Source organism: Rhizophagus irregularis, chromosome 25 (genome assembly GCF_026210795.1).
Source record: "Rhizophagus irregularis chromosome 25, complete sequence".
Lineage (NCBI taxonomy): Eukaryota > Fungi > Glomeromycota > Glomeromycetes > Glomerales > Glomeraceae > Rhizophagus > Rhizophagus irregularis.
The window spans coordinates 3,139,663-3,161,614 of record NC_089453.1 but is presented as its reverse complement, the minus strand read 5'-3'; the positions used below and the strand labels follow the sequence as shown (position 1 = coordinate 3,161,614).

The 21,952-nt window shown below is 27.9% G+C and overlaps 3 protein-coding genes across 3 annotated transcripts; 2 read left to right on the top strand and 1 right to left on the bottom strand.

Moving 5' to 3' along the window:
* Nucleotides 1-20: 20 nt before the first annotated feature.
* On the top strand, nt 21-9,449 carry OCT59_017103 (uncharacterized protein; the record flags this gene model as incomplete). The annotated part of the gene is made up of 12 exons (XM_066146137.1): nt 21-407; nt 714-905; nt 977-1,806; nt 1,911-3,680; nt 3,765-5,721; nt 5,801-6,971; nt 7,062-7,218; nt 7,298-7,826; nt 7,914-7,968; nt 8,042-8,147; nt 8,234-9,157; nt 9,416-9,449. 12 exons carry the CDS (start codon nt 21-23, stop codon nt 9,447-9,449), a joined length of 8,112 nt encoding a protein of 2,703 aa, XP_066003860.1.
* A 3,125-nt stretch (nt 9,450-12,574) lies between these two features.
* On the bottom strand, nt 12,575-14,825 carry OCT59_017102 (uncharacterized protein; the record flags this gene model as incomplete). The annotated part of the gene is made up of 5 exons (XM_025332419.1): nt 12,575-13,602; nt 13,677-14,025; nt 14,100-14,284; nt 14,432-14,504; nt 14,580-14,825. The coding sequence occupies 5 exons, from the start codon at nt 14,823-14,825 to the stop codon at nt 12,575-12,577; spliced, it is 1,881 nt and encodes a 626-aa protein (XP_025172088.1).
* Nucleotides 14,826-20,926: 6,101 nt separating this feature from the next.
* On the top strand, nt 20,927-21,508 carry OCT59_017101 (uncharacterized protein; the record flags this gene model as incomplete). Its single annotated transcript, XM_025327277.1, has 1 exon — nt 20,927-21,508. The coding sequence occupies one exon, from the start codon at nt 20,927-20,929 to the stop codon at nt 21,506-21,508; it is 582 nt and encodes a 193-aa protein (XP_025172087.1).
* Nucleotides 21,509-21,952: the final 444 nt, after the last annotated feature.

The window sequence follows — 21,952 nt, the reverse complement described above, 5'->3', positions numbered from 1 at the left end:
TTCACTTAAACTTTGATTTCATGGAAAGAAAAAAAACATTCACATTTCACGTTCACTTGCCAGAAAATATTGAAAAAATTGGGCAGCCTGTAGTTCTTGGTGATGCTGATGAATTAGGTGCTTGGAAAAACCCTATTGTAAAACTTCATCAAAAAAATCGAACATATTGGAAATCTGACCCTGTTCCAATATCTATTATATCTAGTATTCAATACAAATATGCTATTCATATACCTAAAACAGCTCTTACGTATATAGAATTTGAAGGATTTGATGGAATTGATGCTGGAGACAATCGCACGTTGGATGTTCAGAGAAAAAATCAATTTGATATATGGAAAATACATGAATTTGCCTTTGTAGATTATATTTATGATTCTATCGAAATTAATAACCTTAGAGATAAAGTTTTAGAATATCAACACTTATTAACCATTCACAGTGATCTTACGATCCATGCATCAAATCCCAAATTTATTATCGATCGAATTGATGACAATATTAAAGAAAAACGACTGTTCTTATGTGTTCTCTTAGGGTATTATATTTCAAAAAAAAGAGAAGAAGGCTCTCCTCATGAATTACCAAATAATTTCCCATCAAACTTATTGCTTAACACACTTGAGGATTATAAACAAGAATTCTTACCTTTAGACACCAAAGATCAAATGCATACTGCTATCATAACTTTAATTCAGCATAATGCTTTTCAGATGAAATTTAAATTAGATTGGCTCATTATTTTTACAATCGCTTCTGAAGTTGATCCTGATTACACCTTCATTAATCATTTAAAAGCCTTAAAATATTCTGATGATAAATTAGAAAAATTCATTGAAGGATGTAAAATCATTAAACCTTATACTCAGAAAATTAAATTTGAATCTTATGTTGAAATTGCAAGGGTAAATTTGGTGTAAATTTTTTTTCGAATTTGATCTAATTTGATTTTAATTAAATATATTTATATTTTTAGTGGTTGATTCAATTATGTCATAATATGGACTCTCTTCTTAAACTTTGGGATGATATTCTTTTACATAATAATGAATTTGATGAAAGTGTTTCCAAATGTTTTACAGAACAAGTTCGAGCAAATATTTCTCATACTGAAGCTGTTGCTTTAGAACGCAACTTCAAAAGACTTCCAGAAGATTATCGAGACCGTGTTTCTGGAATTTTTCGAGATCGAGTTATATTTTTACTTGAAGGTATAAATAGAAAGTGGACATATGAAAATATCAATGCTGTTAAAAAACTACTTCATGAAAATAATCTGAGCTGGCACAGAGATGAATTTATTCAATCATTAGAGCTAATATCTCAGTCACATACTTTGGAATTATTGAATATATTTCCAGATATTTTAGACGATTGGTTCCGTAATGATTTTTCAGATACTAAAGAGAAAAAAATACCAAAAATTTGTGTAATTTGGTTTAAAAATCTTTTACTCAAGCTTGATACAAACACAAGCAATAAAAACTCGTCAAATAATAGCAATTTTATTTTTTCAGTATTTCAACAATTAGAACTTATGTATCCTTTGCTTGGTCGAAGGATTAATATTTGGCGAGATTTAACAGCAATTGCCATAGATAGGGTGAAGAATTACTCAGAGGACCAAATCTTTGCTGCAACAAAATTAATAGTACAAATAAAGCAAGATAATGTGAAAGAAGTATTTTTAGAGATGGTAAAAGACATGTTAAATAAGTCTACTCTACATACTCACGATCAGTTGTTAAACAAGATACGCATTATTTGCGATTGCAAAACAACCGAGATTCTGGATGTTCCAAATGTGTAAGTTTTTTTTTGTAATAATTTTTTGTCTCTTTAATATGTTAATGCTTTAATCTTTTTTTTTTTTTATTGTTATTAATAAATCGTTATTAATAAATCGTTAGGATAAGCGAAGATATTTTGTATCATATTATGACTATATTGCAAAGCCAATCGACTGTATCCAGCGCTTCAGAACATCATTTGAATATTTTAAAGGCTAGTAAATTTTGGAATATTATATTACGCGCTACTGGAAGCGTCGCAAAACTTAATTCAAACCCATTTGTTGAAAATATTAAAACGTCTATTAACGAACTTGCTGGATTTCTTCTTGAAAAAACTATTGATATTCAATTATTGCAACAAATTTTAGAATATGATGACGAATACCTATTTCGACATTTTGATGCGGCTGTTGTTGAGAAGAAAGCATTAGGAGACGTAATCGTTTCTCGAGATGAAATTGCAAAACTTAGAAAGATATATAATAATTATCAAACTCAACTCGATGTACTCACCAAGTTTTATAACGGATTTTGTCCAATCGAGAAAGTAACAGATGTAGCTGATTATATTCGAGATGTAAAACAACATTTGCAAACTTTAGATAAAATAAAGGTGAAACAAGTGTTCTTATCGGATCATTGGGTATTCCATGAGAAAACTTTGGACAGTGCAAGAAATTGTTACAAATTTAATCGATCTCAAACTTTTCGAAATATCTTCGATGCTTGTATTGAGAAAGACGCTGCTGCAATAAAAGTAGAATACATAGCACAAAATTTAATCCCAATTGTTTTTGTAAAGTATAATGCTATGTGTATACAACTTAAGGATTGGGAAAAGTTCAAATGCCCAGAAGCATCTTTGCTTTGGAAAAATGTTACAGATGTTAGTTCGGAGCTTGATTTGATGGAAGGCTGTATAATCTCTAAAAGTCAAAGGTTTGTGCAGACTCTTGATTATCTTTCAAAAATTCCTCATTGGGTCCAACGACTCGAAGAGCTAGAAAAGGTCGTGGAAATGGAAATCTTCAAAGTACCACACAATGAAGATGATTGGCTATCAAAAGCAATTCGTATTTTAAAAGATGATTCCATGCACCTTGGGCAAATTAATAATTTTTTCGATTACCTTGATAGGAATCTTTCTAATGTTAATCAAGATTGTTGGAAATTGATAAAAGAGTTATCAAGCGCTGAAGAATTTTTAAGTTTCTTAAAAAAAATTGCCGAACATGATATTAAAAATCTGATTAATGGTGTGGATGATCATTCGGAGGAAAGATTGATTCAAGAAGATGCTGTTTCATCACTCATCCAAGTTAAACAATTTTTATTTCCTCTTATGAATAAAAATATGGAATCTATTTCTAATTTGTTAAAAGAATTACTAAATATCATTAAGAAGAATCCTACGTTAGGAAAAAAGATTGCGTTATGTAATAGTAGCAATATGGCGCTGCAAAATATGTATAATAATATTCAAAATCGTGGAGAAGTTACTAAAGAAAAAATCAAGAATGTTGTACTTAATGGGGCCTTCACATTTACACGTGACCAAGAAGAAGACAAATGTTTAGTTTCTCTACAATATCCCTCTAAATCTAATGTGAAATATAATCTAAACGAAATATTAGAATTACGTGGACGGGCTCTTTTGATTGCAAAACCAAAAATTTCGGTTATGATAAATAACAAAGAGGCAGTAATGTCCAAAGATATTATGGATAAATTTGTTGTCCAAGTCGATATTGCACAAGAAATAATTAACATAGTGTCCATGTTAATACAAATGGGGCATTTTGGTTATAGAAAATTCGAAAATAAATTACAAGGAACGGATAATATGAAAGATTACCTGAAATTTTTAAAGGAAGAACTTAAAGAATGGTGAATTTCAATTTTTTTAATATTATTGCTTTTTTATTCTTTCTTGTAAGAAAATTAACGAGTTTGTAATTTTTACAAATTAAGGCTAAATATAGTAGATCGTGCACAACAAAGATGTTATTATTTAACATTCTTTCTCGCTCGCCACATTTTAGCATTCTATGATTATTTCATATCAGAAAAATTAGATAAGGATAATGAAGAAGAATGCAAAATATTGATTAGATTTGTAAACAGTAAAGCCCAATTACCGTCAACTCGAAAAGATATACAAAAAATTTTACGTGGATCTAAAAATTATCTTGAGATTCTTACCGAAATTGGAAATGAATTAGAAAGAATTTTTAGAAACGTCCCAAAACAATCACGTAAAGTTAAAGCGACTGGACAACACATAATTACAGATCTAGTTAGAAAGGGCGAAATTTTCGTCGCTTCTTGTACTGACAAAACACGAATTCCAAATATTATCATGTCATTATATGCTAATCATGGATATTATCCCGAACCGTGGCAACTCTTGATATGTACTACTTCAACTACGATGGAGGAACTGACAAACTTCATAAAAAGAAGTTTATTCGCATCGAATAATGGATATGAAAATCGCTTATTTTGTATTGCAAATTTAGAATTATTAGACTTTGAATTACAATTTAATTTAATTAACCAAATTAAATTAACACGAGATCAAGAAGATTATTTTTTGGCACTTATCTGTTGCAGAGGAATTGAAATGCATCATCATATTTTAGATCAATTCTCTTCAGATGCTTATGTGACTAATGGCTTAAACACTGATGCTATGAGAGAAATTTATAAGGAGTTATGTCAAAATGTTATACGTGTCTCTTCTGAATTATCTGGGCAGGGTAAAACTGATTGGATTAAAGAAGATAGTTTAAGTAAAGAGAAATTTACATGTAGTTTTTTAATAAGCGATGGTATGGATTTTTGCAGGCTTGTACGTCAATTCAAGGAATATAAACTTCGACCTGTAGAAAGTTTACATATCAATATAATTTCAGCTAACTATCCTGAAGACGTTAACATGTTTTTATTTGAGTTATTAACTTTGGGTATAGTTTCAACTAATGTCGATATAGTTTGCTTGCCTTTATCAGAAACACCAACATATATTTATATAGAAGTAGCCTCAAATACAGAACAGCATTTACTTAATTCTCTTCCCATGACAGGATATTTATTGTTCAATCATTTAACTTGGAATATTAAAAATTTGAGAGTTTCTCAAGAAATTCATAGTCCAATTCAAGTTGCTTGTAATTATATGAATTTATTGGATAATAGTGAAATAGATATAAAAGAAAACCTTTTCAAGAAACATAAGGCAATTAAAGAACCATTACCAGTAGAACGTTGCCAAAATCTCATTGAGAAATATTTATTTAACAAAGTTACCAAAGACATTTCTTCATTTAGATTCGTTGAAATATTTATTAATGTACTAGCAGATCAATTGGTTCGATTTTCATCAAGTCAATTATTTACCGTAGATAAACTTAAATTAATAGAAGAATTTAACATTACTAGAATTCTTATATTAAGAAACTTTATAGATGTTTCAAGAGATTTTGCAACCAATTCTATTAAAACAAAAGAGGCACAGCTGAAATCTACAAGTGCTGTCATAGTAGATGCTGATGATGAAAAAGCTCGTCGTGGTACAATTGTTCAATGGGACGACTCAAATCATCTTATAGTATTTTTCAATTCTCAGACTCCCGATACAATATCAGTTTTGTATCGTGACAGAAATAAAGTTCATGAAAATATAAAGACTTTGTTAAAAGGTCAAGTAATTGGTGATCAAACAAAATGGGAATTAGAAGATTATAATTCGATGTCCGCAAATGCCCTCTTCGTAAAGTTGGAATATTTGGCGCGAAGATCGACAGAAAAATTAGATCTCCCTGAATATGCCTTATCTGGTGACAATTTAATAAAGATGGCTTTAATTCTTCTAAGAGCACGTGCGAACATTCCGGTCATAGTTTGTGGTGAAGCAGGGTGTGGCAAGGTAAAAAAAAAATCCGTTTTGGTATAATTTTTGTTTGTTTCTGTTATTAACAGTCTTTCATTTCATAATTCATACATAGACAAGCTTAATTGCCTATTTGGCCTTGATTGTTGAAGTTCAATTCATGGCTCTTAATCTGCATGCTGGAATTGATGAAAGAATTATTATGAGGTTTATGAATGACGCTTTGAAAAAAGCAGAAAAGGGAGAAATTTGGTTATTCTTTGATGAGATCAATACTTGCAATCATATAGGTTTACTTGCAGATTTAATATCTCGTCGAATGCTTAATGGCAAACTTATACATCCAAATATTCGTTTATTCTCTGCCTGTAATCCGTATCGTATTCGTAAAAGAACTCCAAGTAAAACTGGTTTGATAAATAAGGTTAAAATGTACGAAGAACGGAATCATCTTGTTTATCAGGTCAAACCACTTCCTGATCAAATTTTAGATTATGTTTGGGATTATGGTATTCTGAAACCAGAAGATGAATACAGATATATTCATATCATGGTTGAAAAAGAATTAAAAAAATTAGCGCATCCTGCATTTGCAGAACTCTTATATGCTTCCCAGAAATTTATTCGAAATGTTGAAGAATCATATAGTGTTAGCTTACGTGATGTGAAACGAGCTATAACGTTGGTGAAATTCTTTTATAATTCTCTTGAAAATCGTCCGGCTTACAAGAAGGGTCATAATTATCCACCACCTGGAAATCCAACTATAAAGACTAGGTCTTATGTTTTAGCGCTTAGTCTTTGTTACCATTCTCGTTTAGATGATCAAAATTTACGCAAACAATATCGTAGTGAAATGGGACAAATATTTCAAAATCACCAAGCTTACTATGTAGGAGAAAGCATGTTTGCTAAAATTATTCGCGAAGAACAGGAGGATTACATTAATAGAATGCAATGTCCACCTAGTACAGCGCATAATGAAGCTTTATTAGAGAATGTTTTTGCTATGATTGTATGTATTTTGACACGAATCCCACTGTTTCTTATAGGGACCACTGGCTCTTCAAAATCTTTGGCAATTCGTCTTATAAGTTCGAATTTACGCGGTTCTGATTCAAATGATAAATATTTCAGAAAGTTGCCACAGTTTTACTTAATTCCACATCAAGGCAATTATTTTTCAACTTCTGATGGTATAATAAAGGCTTTTGATAAGGCAAATAAATTTCAAGAAACGACTTCCAATCAATTTCCTGTTATTAGTGTTGTTTTACTTGATGAAAGTAATTTTCATTTTACTTACAATTTTTATTGCATTAGTTATTTTGTTTGTTTTTTTTTTAAATTGAAGTTGACCGAATTTATTTTATTAGTTGGTTTAGCCGAGACAAGTCCTTTTAATCCATTAAAAGTACTTCATTCTCTGCTTGAGCCAAGCTATCCGGCCACAGGACCAGCTGTTTCAGTGATAGGAATATCTGATTGGCGCTTAGATATCAGTAAAAGTAGTCGTGCATTACTTGTTCAAAGGTACGATTTTTTTTTTTTAAATATTGATAAACATTTATATAATTTCACAATTTTATGTTTTATTTTACGTCTTCTACAGACCACAGTTTGATTTACATGATTTAGTTGATACTGCCGAACGTTTATTAAATACTAGAATTATTGGACAAGGATTCGTTTTAGAACCTTTAGCTAAAGCATATTCGGAATATGAAAAAAATGGCCAAACTTCGTCTAACTTTCACGGCCTTCGTGATTATTATGCACTGGTGAAGCGTCTTTCATTAAACGAAATGACTCCGGGGAATGTTCAAATGGCATTAGCTCGTAATTTTGGAGGAACCGAGAATCATGTCAAATTATGTGATCAATATTTTGGAAACGTTCTAAAGATGTTTAATAATCATAAGCCATGGATATATGAACAAATTCCAATCGGACAATTAATTGATTCGAATCTTAATGATTCTGATGCACGTCATTTAATGGTTATCAGTAAAAGTGATTCAATTGTAAATTTGCTGACTTATCAGCTAAGGAGGAGAGATTTGGATCCTGTTATAATTCTAGGATCACAATTTCCCGATGATCAAGAGGATTACTATTATAGCGTTTTGAGGAGAATCATGGTTAATAATTTAATTTCAACCCAAAGAATTTTTTTTTTTCCTAGTTTAATATGCTTATTTATATTAAAAATCAATATATCATTTTAGATGTGCGTTGAAGCAGGCAGACCATTAATTTTAACAGATTTAGAAACAATCTATGGTAATTATTTCATTTGCTATCATAGACATAGTAATCAAGTAAATAAAGAAATTTTTTTTGCCTATTTCGATAGGGAGTCTTTACGATTTATGGAATCAAAATTATATTGCGGTGGGAAGTGAAAATAATGTCAAATACTTTACGAGAGTTGCACTTGGAGCGTATGCCAATCCTATGCTGTAAGTAGTTATTGAAAATTCATTATTTATATTAAATGTGTTTTAGTATATTTTCAATAGAAAACTTCTAATATATATTTTATTAGTTACGTTTCGCCGAATTTTAAATGTATTCTTGTTATAAATGAGAATAAATTGGATTTGGCTGATCCTCAACTTCTTAATCGATTTGAAAAGCAAAAATTGTCAATAAATGACATACTTAATGATAGGCAAAAATTACTTGTAGAGTATTTAGACAATTGGACAAAACAAATGTCAACTCTGGTTAAAGACAATTCAATTACTCATTCATGTAATAAATTCACATTAAAGGATTTATTCATTGGATTTGATAAAGATGAAACTTTACAAAGTCTAATAATTGACATTACAAAAAATAATCCCGAATCTAATGATAATGAGATTTTAGAAAAATGCAAAGAATCACTAATTGCGATAGCATCTTCTGATGGAATTATAAGAGCAGAATTATCAATTTTAGATCAAGATGAAGTTAATCGATGGAAACATGTTTATTATTATCAACAACATCACAATGGCCTTTCCAATTATTTTGACGCTTTATTTGATCAAGAAAAATTGTGTTCAGATCCTAAGGGGCAATTGGTGATTATAAACACATTTTCCAAGATAACCATAGATCTCAAATCTTGTTTACAAGATTGTTTAAGATATCAAATACATAATTTGTCAATCATTAAGACCGAAGTTCAAATATCAAAAATTGTAAAAGATTTCTTTTTTGAACCAATAGATCAAGTTTTAATTCTTCAGTGTGATATTAATACTATTAATATTAAATGTGTCAAATTAGTGAAGTATATTATTGAACAGTTTCGAAGCGAATTTTTGACCAAAAAAGAAACATGTGAAATAAATATGCCTATTAAGCATGCATGCATAATATTTCATATTCGACGAGATTATGAATCAAATTCAATAAAATCTAATTTTATTTGTGGCTGGAAACAAATTACTATTGAGTCGTTAAAATCACCGGAAATACCGTTAAGCAGTGTTGGCATTTGGCCGCGGCCAAGTCAATTTGTTTGGCCGATCGGCCAAAGCCAACGGGCCAAAATTGACGGCCAAAGTTGATTTGGAATCAAGAACTAAATTGTCCAAATTGGCTAAATTGGCTAAATATAATGTTAATCAAATGGCCAAATACCTAATTCATTTTATACTTGATTCATTGGAACAGTAAAAATTTGTTTTTATAAAATTATTTATTAAAATGTCTCATTTTATTGAAGTATTAATAGAGAAAGTAATTTTACTGAAGATATTTCAGATTAATTGTAATTTTATAATTTTCAAAACAAATAAATAAACATAAATTTGAATAAATTTAATATTGAAAGATTGGTTGACCATTTGGCCGGCTAAAATCGGATTTTTTACAAAATTTTGGCTCAAAACTTTAGGGGAGATTTTATGTTGAATAACCAAATTTTAAACAATTCGAATTTATACATTGTATCAAAACTAAAACTTTTAGAAAATTGTATAAATTGGCAATATGAAGTAGATTTAGATAAAATATATTTATCAAAATTTATTTGCTTTTCACTTGCTTTTCAAAAATTACGTACGAATGATTATTAAGCAAACTATTGCTAAAATTTTATATTCATTTGAAAAGTTATCAGCAGTACTAGTTACATTTTTCAATGGTGACAATAATAAGGAATCTAAAATAAAAACCGACTTATGTAAACATTAATACAATAGTCAGCATTAATAAATTAAGTGAAGCAAAATCTTCTACATATAAAATAATATACTTAATGATTAAATGATTCTTATAAAAAGGTATAGATATTTAAACCAAGTTTTAGAAATGATGATGGATTAATTGAAAATCGTCCGAAGATTTTAAAAACAACTTGATTTCTATATATCCAAATTTTGAATATTTGCAAAAAATATTCAGAGTTGTATTATAATAATTTTATAAAATAAATTTGCCAGTTTATTAAGAATAACTAAAAATCGTAGATCCATTTATTCATATTACTACAAGTACCGACGAAATTATAATAATCATATTGCTTGACATTCTTTCAGCAATCAAATTCTTTAATAATTTTAAATAGTTCAACAAATTTAGTTGATTTATCTGAATTACTTTTTCTTTTGAAAAATGCTTTGTTTTTTCTGAGAATTATCAATTTAAAATACTAATAACATACCTATTTTAGATTTTATTATTCAATGGCCGAAATTAGCAAGATACAATATAGCATCTATAGATATACTTAAAGAGTTTTCTTTGAAACATGTTATCGCATTTTATATAATAACTGAAAGATCAAGTTGCTAATTCAGATAAATAATTCACATTATAGATGATAAATTTGAAATTCCATTAATGTGACAAATGAAGGATTCAATCAATAAGGTTGTGAGTTATAATAATCAAATCAATAACTTATTCCTGCTAAAGCATTTGCTCTCTTTATAAAAACGAAATGTGTTAAATTTGTTTTATATTTGTTCTCATATGTAATAAATGTAATAAATGTCTAAAAAAGTACCATTTTGTTTAATTTTTGTTTTTTTGTAATATGAAACAAATCGGACAAAATGATGCTTTTTTAGATGTTTTTATACATGAACACAAATATAACGAATTTAGCACATTTCATTTTTATAGGATCTTTTAAAAAGATTTATTTACAGATTTTCATTAGTTAGTAATTCTAAAATATATTTGTAAATCAGAATTTAAATACATATATTTTGGATTTCACTTTAGATTTATGGGCTGATGATATTAAGCAAGAATTGATGAATTGATTGAAAAATTATTTCCTGCTTGTTTTTAGTATCTCATGCTTATAATTCTTACACATTCATTGTTAGTGATTTATTTTTAAAATAATTTATTTTTAATGTTTTACTACTACCTATAACCTGTTGTATTATTGCAACAGGATTAAATGAGTTCAAATCAATATAAAATTTTGTTTCATGTTTAGTTAAATTAAGATCAATTAACATTTTTTTTTTATTTTATGTAAATAAAATATACTTAATCTAACTAAAAAATCATACAAAGCATATTAATTCAACAAAATATTTTATTTTGGTTATATCATCACTCCATAGTGTTACGATCGGATGACCATCCGGATGACCGATCCGTAAATAACGGATGATCCGGATAACCATTCGTATAGATCCGTTATTATAAACAGTACTAATCAAATGGATGGATTCGGATTTATATACAGAAATAGCAATGTTAATTATTCGTATCTTCATCCGGATCTAATCCGCGGATTGATGGATCAACGGGATCGCAACACCATACCAAGAACGAAAAAAGAAAAAAAAGAAAAAATAATAAGAATAAATTATTAAAAAAATCATGCTTACTGTAGGACTACGGCGTCAATCTGATCTGTAAATTTTCTTCCTTTTTTTTCTTTAGTTGTTTTTATCTATAAGAACGAATTATTAAAGTAAATTGTTAGTATTATTGGTAAAATCAACCATGTAAAAAGAAAGTTAATGTAAATAAGTAGGCTGAGTTTAGTGAAATCTATTAGGACCCCGAGCAATATATGTATAGGTAACAATATCGTTTGCTTAGTCACATGCTATTTTAGCCACAGTTAGAGGTTAGATTTGCGTAAAATTAATGATATTTTTTGCTAATGTCATATTTTTCATTTGCTTATTTTCACAGAATTTTTGAAAAGTCATATATTACAATTGCTTATTTTTTGAGTAAATTTGGTATTATTTAATAATGCATTATATAACATTTAACTATATAAGCGATGGCATTATACTAATATGCAAAAGTTAATAGGAGATGAAAAAAATTTTAAGATGGATATTTTAGCTAAGATGATATTACTATTGAAAAAAGTGAAATTGTAAATCATAAATGCGAGAAAATTTGATCAAATAATTTTTGTAAAATAAAGTCATATGGTTAGATTGCTTATTTTTGGGCAATTTGTGAAGTCACATGTTGAGTTTGCTTATTTATCTTAATAAAAACCTTGCGTAGAGCTATTATAAAAATTTTGACCTTTCTTGTTACCTATATATATATTGCTCGGGGTCCTAATCTATTGCTTCTATGGATTCTAGAAAATAATAAATAATTGTACTATACATTAAAGATCTGATTACCGATCTAGACCTAAGCCTAAAGACGAAATAAATAATAATGATAATATTCCATTTTAAAAAAACCTTTTCACCGAAACATAAACTATTGTTGATGGATTGAAATCAATATTTCACAAAAGACGGTAGTATTTCGTACTCAAATTATGTAAAATAAAAATTTATAGTTAAAATAAAACTGTAATTATATTTGCTTTAATGTAAAACCATAACTTAAATACATCTAACTTTATTAATTGAAAATACAAATGTATAAATTAAATAAAGAATATGAATTACTTTTTTAAGTTTTTCAATCTATTTTGAGCCTTTTGATATCCTTGTTTTGCAGATTTTTCAAACCAGTAAATTGCTTTATTTATATCTCTCTCAATTCTATCCCCTCTTTCATACATATAACCAATATTATATTGAGCAATCATTTCCCCTAAATCTGCTGCTTTTTGATATAATTCAGATGCTTTTTGTTTATTAACACTAGTTCCAATTCCACTACTATAACAATATCCTAATGCCATTATTCCCTCCTTACATTCTCCTGTTGCTGATTGTTTTATTAATTTAAAAGCTTTATTATAATCTTTATCAATCCCTTCTCCCTTTACATACATAATGGCAAGATTATTTTGAGCTAAACTATTTCCTAACTCTGCTGCTTTTTCATATAAATGAGCAGCTCTTTTTAAGTCTTTTTTAATCCCTATGCCTCTTTCGTAACAATAACCAAGATTAATAATTCCTATTATAAAATCCTTATTTGCTAATTTTTCATAATATTCAAAAGCTAGCTTTTCATTTTTTTCAGCCCCATAACCATATTGATAACATAATCCAACATAATGTTGTGCCAATAGATGATCTTGCTTTGACGCTTTAATAAATAAATTAAATGCTTGATTAGGATTTTTATTAGTTTCAATTCCTACATAATCAAAATATCCAAGTAAGAAAATAGAATCCAAATCATTTTGATTATCTAACAACCAATTATAAATTTCTTGATATTTTATATTATGACCATCAAAATGATCAAAAATATATCTATACGATTCTTTTCCATCCTTTTCTAATTTAAAGATAAATTCTACTATTTCATTAATTATTTTACTAAAATTCTTTTCGGATTTTTCAGATGATAAAGGTATTATTTCTTTTGTATCTATCATATCAAAATTTTGTAATTGAAGATCTGGTTTAATTTGGTGATTTTCTGTTATCATGCTTGTTTTTGTAATCATTGCTTTTAATCTTTCTACCACCTGGTCAATAGTGGGTCGATTATCTGGCTCACTATCCCAACAATCTACAAAGAGTACATATAATTTAAGAAATAATTATAATATATCAGATATTGAATAAAGTTTAAGTACTAATTACCAGTATAAAGTTTTATATAAATTTCAGGTGTATCAGGAAAAGGATCTTCTCTACGGCCTTCTTTGATTTCTATAGCCAAATCAAGATCATAATCTTCAGTAGAAAAGGGAGGTTTCCCGCTAGATATCTCCCATAACAGTACTCCAACACTGTAAACATCGTTTTTTTCGTTAAATGAAGATAAATGTGTTGAATTTTTATTATTTTTTTTTTTACCGAATCTTATTGGATCAACGTAAGGAATTATTCCAAATAATTTTGAATTTTTGGATGATGATCCAATTCTTTTTGATAACCCAAAATCGGCCACCTTTACTGTGTTTCTATGAACCAATATGTTACCTGAATTCTATTATAATTAATATATTTAAAGTTAATAATAATTACAAAAATAAAAATTTCAATTAAAGTAGAAATAAATACCAAATCACGATGTACGATCTTTTCATTATGTAGGCATGACACAGCACAAGATAACTGGTAGGCTAAGTTACATTTATTATCCCAAGTAAGATTATTGAAGTTTTTCTTTAAATAATCTTTAAGGGTACCAGAATCGGCATATTCCATAACTAATAAATATCTTTTTAATAGGTCATCATGATTGTCTAACGAGTTAAAAGAAATAATTAAAAAATTAATTTTAGAATACCAAGTCAAATAACATATTTTTGATCTTGAATTAGATTTTTTATTATGTGCATTTAAATATATTCTTCTTTTTGATTTTGTGAAATTATATATACATATCATACCTGACTCAAATTTTGTAATTCCATAGTACTTAACAATATTATCATGAAATTGTATTTCTCTTTGAAGTTTAAGCTATATAATGAATATAAAATTAATAAGTATATATTATAATTATCGAAATGAAGTTATTATATTTTCTTTAATTACCTCATGTACAATTTCTTTTACAGTGGCGTTGTTAAGATTAAAAAAAGATTTCAAAGCTATATATTGTTCTGAATTTTTCCAATTTGCACGATAAACTTTTCCGAATGCACCTGAACCAATCTCTTGAATATTACTAAAATGTTTGTATTCATAACATTTAAAATATTCTTTAACAATGGCCTCTTCAATCCAATTAACCCATTCATTTGTATTTTCAGCATCCTTCAATTCGATATTATTAGACATTGTTATGAATGACAACAAAGATTATTTGTCGTACGAAAAAAAAATGTAACCTATTTATATGAATTCTGGTACCACATGATATACTTTGCCGATCTATACAATCACGAGATCGGATTCCTAGTTCCGAAGAATGGAAAAGAACCAAGATTTGTAAGTATATACGAATCTTGGTTTTATTTTTTTCTTTTTTTTAAAAAAAATATTATGAACGGTTACTAATAACCGTTCTTTACTTTTTTTTTAGGACCGGTTGTTAATATTTAATTATTTAATTGTATTTTTATTTGCATCATGCTTTCTATATATAATATGATAGGATGTAATAGTAATTTTTTTTTTTATTATACAAAATTATCGTTTATTTTTTTCTTAAAAAATTATTTTTCCAATATTGAATAAAATTTTGAATATTTAATGCGTTAATGGTGTAAATTCATTCTAACAGAGAAAGTTCAATTAATTTAAATGCAAAATTTACAATTCTCATATATAGAAAAATCAGAAAAGTGAGCCGTGTGGCGTCTAATCGTCACTTACAGTGTGACGCTCCCAATCCATTCCGACTTTCTCTTTCCATTTCGAAGGTTATTAGTTGCTGATTAATAAATATTAAAAAAAAATTCTTTTATTTCTTAATCAGGATTTACATAATTTGCCTCAGCCAATGTACCCTCTCATCTGTTCCAGGCTAAACCTAAGATGAAAAAGACGAAAAAAAATAAATTAATAATTATTTAATAATAAATTTTTTTATTCTCAAAAATAGAATGACTTGCCAGTTTGCCGCAGTTGATGTTTCATCGGGATGTTCTGAACTCGAACTTGGAGTAAGAATGAAAAACTTTTTAAAAAAACAAAAAATAAGAATTCTAAAAAAAATCTCAGTTCAAAAAACTGAAATGAAATGAATAACATTTTTTTAAAGAAATGAGCGAAAATATTTTTTAAAAAATATTTCATTTCAAAAAAAATGAAAAATAAAATAAAATTAAAAAAATTAAGAATCTTTCGGTTCAAAAACTAAACATTTTTTTTTTAAAAGAAATTAAATTGTAAAAAACATACAAATTACACTATATAATTTTTATGTTCAATTCTATTAAGCTACTTCCCTTTTCAGTATAAATCAACCTAAAACCCCCCTCTACAAAATAACTGCATTAGTAAAATGCTCACGCACTTTTCACATCACAAAAGTCATTTCACGTCGCATACAAACAATAAACTTTTGGAACAAAAACTCATTTTAACCATTTGGAATGTTTACCCCTTGTAGATACTTTCCCATTTATAACCGAAATAACTGATATAGAGGTTTACTGAAAGCTGTGACGTTCCGAGACCTTTTGTTATGTCTTTAGATCGTCATATCATCATGAAATTTTTAGGTAGATACAACAATGTATACAGCTAACGTACATAAACATGTATTCAAAAGCAAACACAAACATATCATTAATCTTTCGTTTATTTTATTTTATTTTATTTATTTTATTTGCCCTATTTTTTTGAATTTTCTTTTAAATTTATATTCATTACTAATCTCACATGAATCAAATTTCTAACTCAGAGATTCCTTCACTTTTATAAGGTTGACTTTACGCTTATTTAGTTAATTAGATAAATTGACAGCATATTTTAGTATAAAAGAAATAGTTGTATTTTGTTAGTTATGAATTATTTAGTTAATATTTTATTTTTATCAAATTAGATTTACTTGGAGTGTTGCGAATTAATATTGTAAATGTTAAAATCTCAATAGATACTTCATTCACCTCGTCTAATAAAATAAAATTCAAGTTCCTAACTCGGGGAATCTTCCACCACTAGGGATGGCAACGGTCACGGTCATTAACCGGTTATGACCGGTCATGACCGTGACCGATATCGGTCGGTCAAAGACCTCTGACCGACCGTTTGACCGACCGGTCTGACCGACCGGTTAACCGACCGTTTGACCGACCGTTTGACCGATCCTGAAAACGTTTGCGAAACGTAATTTAATAAAAAAAATGTTTCGCAAACGTTTTTTTAATTATTTTAATAGAAAACGTTGCGAAAACGTTTTTTATTAAGTATTTCAATTAAATTACGTTTCGCAAACGTTTTCAGGATTGGTTAACCAGTCGGTCAAACGGTCGGTTAACCGGTCGGTCAGACCGGTCGGTCAAACGGTCGGTCGGTCGGTCAAAGGTTCTTGACCGGTTATGACCGACCGATGACCGACCATGACCGACCGTTGCCATCCCTATCCACCACTATACCGCACACCACGATCACGTGACTACTGCGGTTCAGGTATTCATTGACACGCAAACGTCACCTCAACTACTTCGAAATGACTTTTGTCATTATAAAGAAATCTGATTAAACAAATCATTAAAAGAAAATAATGTTCAATATAACGAAAATGAATGTATTTTCTACTATCAGAAACAACATGACGCCAGTTTTATCAGATATCATGCGAAATTGTTTCCCCTCTTTTGATTAATAATTGTTTGAACAAAAATTTTCTTGGATTTGAGTTTCAAAATTCGGAACAAGAGCATTTAGTATTTATTATTAATCAAAAAGAGAATCTCGAATATTATTTAAAGCAACATTTAAACCTTCAATTACTAAACTAATATTAAGATTTTTCATTTATATTTAAATTTATCAGTTTATTAAGTCTTATTATATTTATAATATTTACCAAAGAGGTTGTTGTTGGTACTATACCTAAATATAATAAAGCTTAACAAAATTCTTTATTATGACATTACAGATGAATTTTTTTATACGGATTGTACTTTGTGAACGGTAAAATTAAAATCTATTGTTAATTTTGCGCCTGCGTATAATCACAATAAAAACAACCGATCACATGACAATTATTGTATAATTTGTATAATTTGTATAATTTTCACGTAATTAAATGTCTTGATGTGAATTATTTGTTTCAGGAATATTGTATGTACTGTCAACTGAATTATTTTCTTTTGTTCTTGGATACAAGTAATCGAAAAGAAATTACTTCAAATGAAATTCCAAATTTTCTTTCATCAGAAATCGGGATAATCGTCAGTTTGTTACATATATCCATGCCAGATATATATACGATACATTCATTCCATACATTCATTCTGATCAATTACCTAAAATAGGAAGGAAAATATCTTAAAATTGACATACAGTATATAAGGAATTCACTATTTAGGAAAATATACATGTGGGCTTGTGTATGTGGCGACTTATGGGCTGGTGAATGGTGATATTAAACAAGAAATTATTTCCTACTTGTTTATTAGTATCTCGTGCTTATAATGCTTGCATATTTATTGTTAGTGAAATTGAGGTGTGTATTTAACAGATTTTTATTGAATTTATTTTTTAAAATAATTTATTTTAAATATTTTACTATTTGTAACCTGTCGCGTTGCAACAGGATTAAATGAGTTTAAATCAATATAAAATTTTTGTTTTATATAAGTCTTATAATATTAACATGTTTTTTTTTTATTTTAAGTAAAGAAAATAATACTTATTCTAACTAAAAAAAAAATCAAATAAAGCATATTTATTCAATAAAAAATATTTATTTTGATTATATCGCCAATCCAAACCTTAAGAAAGAGGTGAAAGAACGAAAAAAAAGAAAAAAAATAGAAAAAAACTTATTAAAATAGAAAAATCATGTTTACTGTATGTAAGGACTGCAGCGTCAATCCGACCTGTAAATTTTCTTTAGTTGTTATCTACAAATTATTAATGTAAAATTGTTAATATTATTAGTAAAATTAATCATGTGGAGAGCAAGTTAATATAATAAATGAGTACTTCGGTTGAGTTTAGTGAAATCTATTACTTCTATGGATTTTAGAAATTAAAAAGACGAAATAAATAATAACGATAATATACTCATACATAAAAAATATATGTATAAAAATAACATAGAAGTATATTAGTATAGATTATTATAAAGAGAAACAAACTAGGATAAAAATATTAAAATTCAGATTTAAAAAAAAATCGAAAATAAAAATTATTAAAAATCTCGATTATTATTTATTAAATAAAAATTGATTCAGTTTAAAAAAGATCTAGTCTAGAAAAACGTTCGGATAACTACGGTAATCAATCTGCTGCAACTGATCGCGTCAAAAGCTGAATGGCCGAAGATGAAACATGATTAGTAAAAACAAATTAAGCTTTTTTTCGTCAATTAGCAAAAAAAATATCCGATTAAAATTTGAGCCAATCAAATCATTCAAACCATAATAATTATGGAATAGATCAGACACAGCCGAATCACGCTTCGCCTAAACGTTACAGTTACACACCAATTTCTTTAATTATATAGATTAATTAATAATAAATGGAAACAATGAAGAGAGAAAAAATAATTTTTGCATCTGCATCTTCATTAACTGCAAGAAAAATTTGATTATAAAGTTTAAGCTATTAAAATTTGAGATAAGATTGATGGATTTCATAGTAAACTGTAAAAATCTCGTTTTCATGTTGAGCTTTTTTGATATTAATAATAAATATTAAATTCAGGTTTTTTTTATTGAAAAACGTGACTTTGATTATTTACCCACATCTAGGACGAGAGCCACTATTTCTAGGTATTCCTTATATCGCTAAGAATTAAATTAGAACGTTACATAAGTATTTTAACATATTTCAGTTAGACGAGAGGACTTTTTGTTTATACCACCATGGCACCCGGATAATTTCTCTTTTTATCTATAATTATATATAACGGTAAGTATGACTTTAAAAACATAAATACACACAAAAATTCATAAAATACTTTTTGTTTATAGGTAGCTTAAATTGTTGATTACTTCATTAGTTACAAATTAGCATTATCATAGTTTAAAAATTGTGATCGAATTAATATTATGACCTTTTAACCTATTCTAATTCTTAAAAGTTTCGGAAACATACGTGAAGAAGTTAATAAGTTTGATTATTCGCTTGATTAAAGTGAAACCAGCAGTTATTTAAAGTAAGCAAATCGTATAATATTAAATGTCAAAAAAAGTACCAAACAGTTAAGGCCAGCACCAATTTAACTAAATTTCAAGAGGAACGTTTTAAAAAGAAATAATGGCGAATAGATTACATAATAAAAGGCAAATTGATACAAGGTCGATGGTTCCAGCTGAACTCACATTAGCGGTATAATAATAAGAAAGACCTTCAAAATGATAAAATCGGTTTCTTAACGGATATACGAAAAAATGGGTACAGTTACGACGGCTAAATTTCGGCAAACAGAGGGTCTTCTTAGCTAATTTCAGAGATGAAGATTAATTAAAGGAGACGGTTCGGAAGTTAATAGAAATGGAAGGCCTGGGTCGAAAAAAATTTAACAATCCAAAAAATTAACTTCCAGAATCCAAGATTTCGAACCAGCAGGATATTAAAACAGGAGGAAAAGAAGTATCTGGTATCGGTGGATGAGGTTGTGGACACGGTGACACGGTCAACAAATATTGAAAGGGTTGTTTGTATTTAATTCTGGCCAGAATTAAATGATCAGCATATAAAATATCCTTTTTTGGAATAAAGGCGAGATTTATTTAAGCATCGCACATAGGGGCTGGATTCAAATTTATCCAAACATAAATATGTTAAAATGTAAATATGTTCAAATTAGAAATAGCTAAAAGAAATTTATTTGGAGGTTGTGTAACGATTAAATCCATCTCCAAATTGAAAGATCGTCATCGAGTACTTTTAACGCCAACTTTTTAACGCCAAAACGCCAATATACAGCTAATTTAATTTATTGTTTATAATATAGCTAAATTTAGTAATTAATATTTGAATTTTTTCCATAAAAGTGATTTACTAACATTTCACGTGCCAATTTATTTCGTTTTGAAAAAAAAAAAAATGAAAATTGTTACAAATCTTGTGTTACAAATCAGATTATTTACATATCATATTCGTATTCGTATAAATTTTATAATCATATCTATCTCAACGATATTTATACGACGTCTCATAATAGCGTCTGTAAAAAGAAATATATAATATATACATCATAATTAAATCCAGATAAATAAATACATATTCCAAACAACTTACACTATAAACGCAAAATGACCGATTCAAGTTCTTTAGCTCCTATTTCTCACGATGATGATAGTTTCAATATTTTATCAAATGTTGATACTATTGTAGAATCAAATGAAAATATGTCTCATGTAACATCTCCTTCTATTCAACGACATGATGACAAAATTGATATTAATCAAGAAAATGTTGTTATGTCAGAATTCTCATTCTTTTATAGACCATGCAACGATTTTCAAATTTATCATGTCGTCTGTAAAGAAAAAACTTCTGACGAAATTGTATCTCGATTATTAAATAATTGCTTATATTCATCTCATTATCTTTTTTCAAATGATCTTTTTGTGTTCTATTTTCAACAACCGAATGATAAAAGAATTTACCAAATAACCTGCGAAATGGTTCCACATTCATTTATTCTTAAGTATTTAAATTTAAATATTTATGGTATCGAACTAAAGCAAGATGAGCATCGACAGCAACAACAACAACAACACCAAGAATTTTCCGATAGACACAGAGAAAATTTGGAGTTTCATTTGAAACAGTTTCTTTTTGATTATTTGACTCCAAAAGAAGATAATTTTATCGATGAAAATAATTTGTGAAATTAATTTTGTGAAGAACCTCACGATTTGTAGCAACAATAGTGAAACAAATGTTATGAAAATTTTTTATTATTATTTTTAGACTTGTTTTATTTTTTTATATTTTATTTTTGTTACTATTGTTTTTATTATTTATTGTTTTTATTATTATTTCTGAGATTTTAAATAAAAATTCATATTTTTTAACGGTGGATTAAAACTTTAACTTTGAATGTAATGGATGTACTAAAGATATGCATGATAATCGATCATTATCAATTTCAAAAAGTTTTAAATGTTTCTTTACAAATAATCTATATAACTAAAAAATACATAAAAAAATCGTAACGTTTAGACTAGCATGTATAAATAGTTTTGAATTGTGTAATATATTTTCTGCTTGCGCCTGGTAATCTATTCCATGTTAGCGTAAGTCTTTATTTTCTAGATTATTTAGGTATGAAT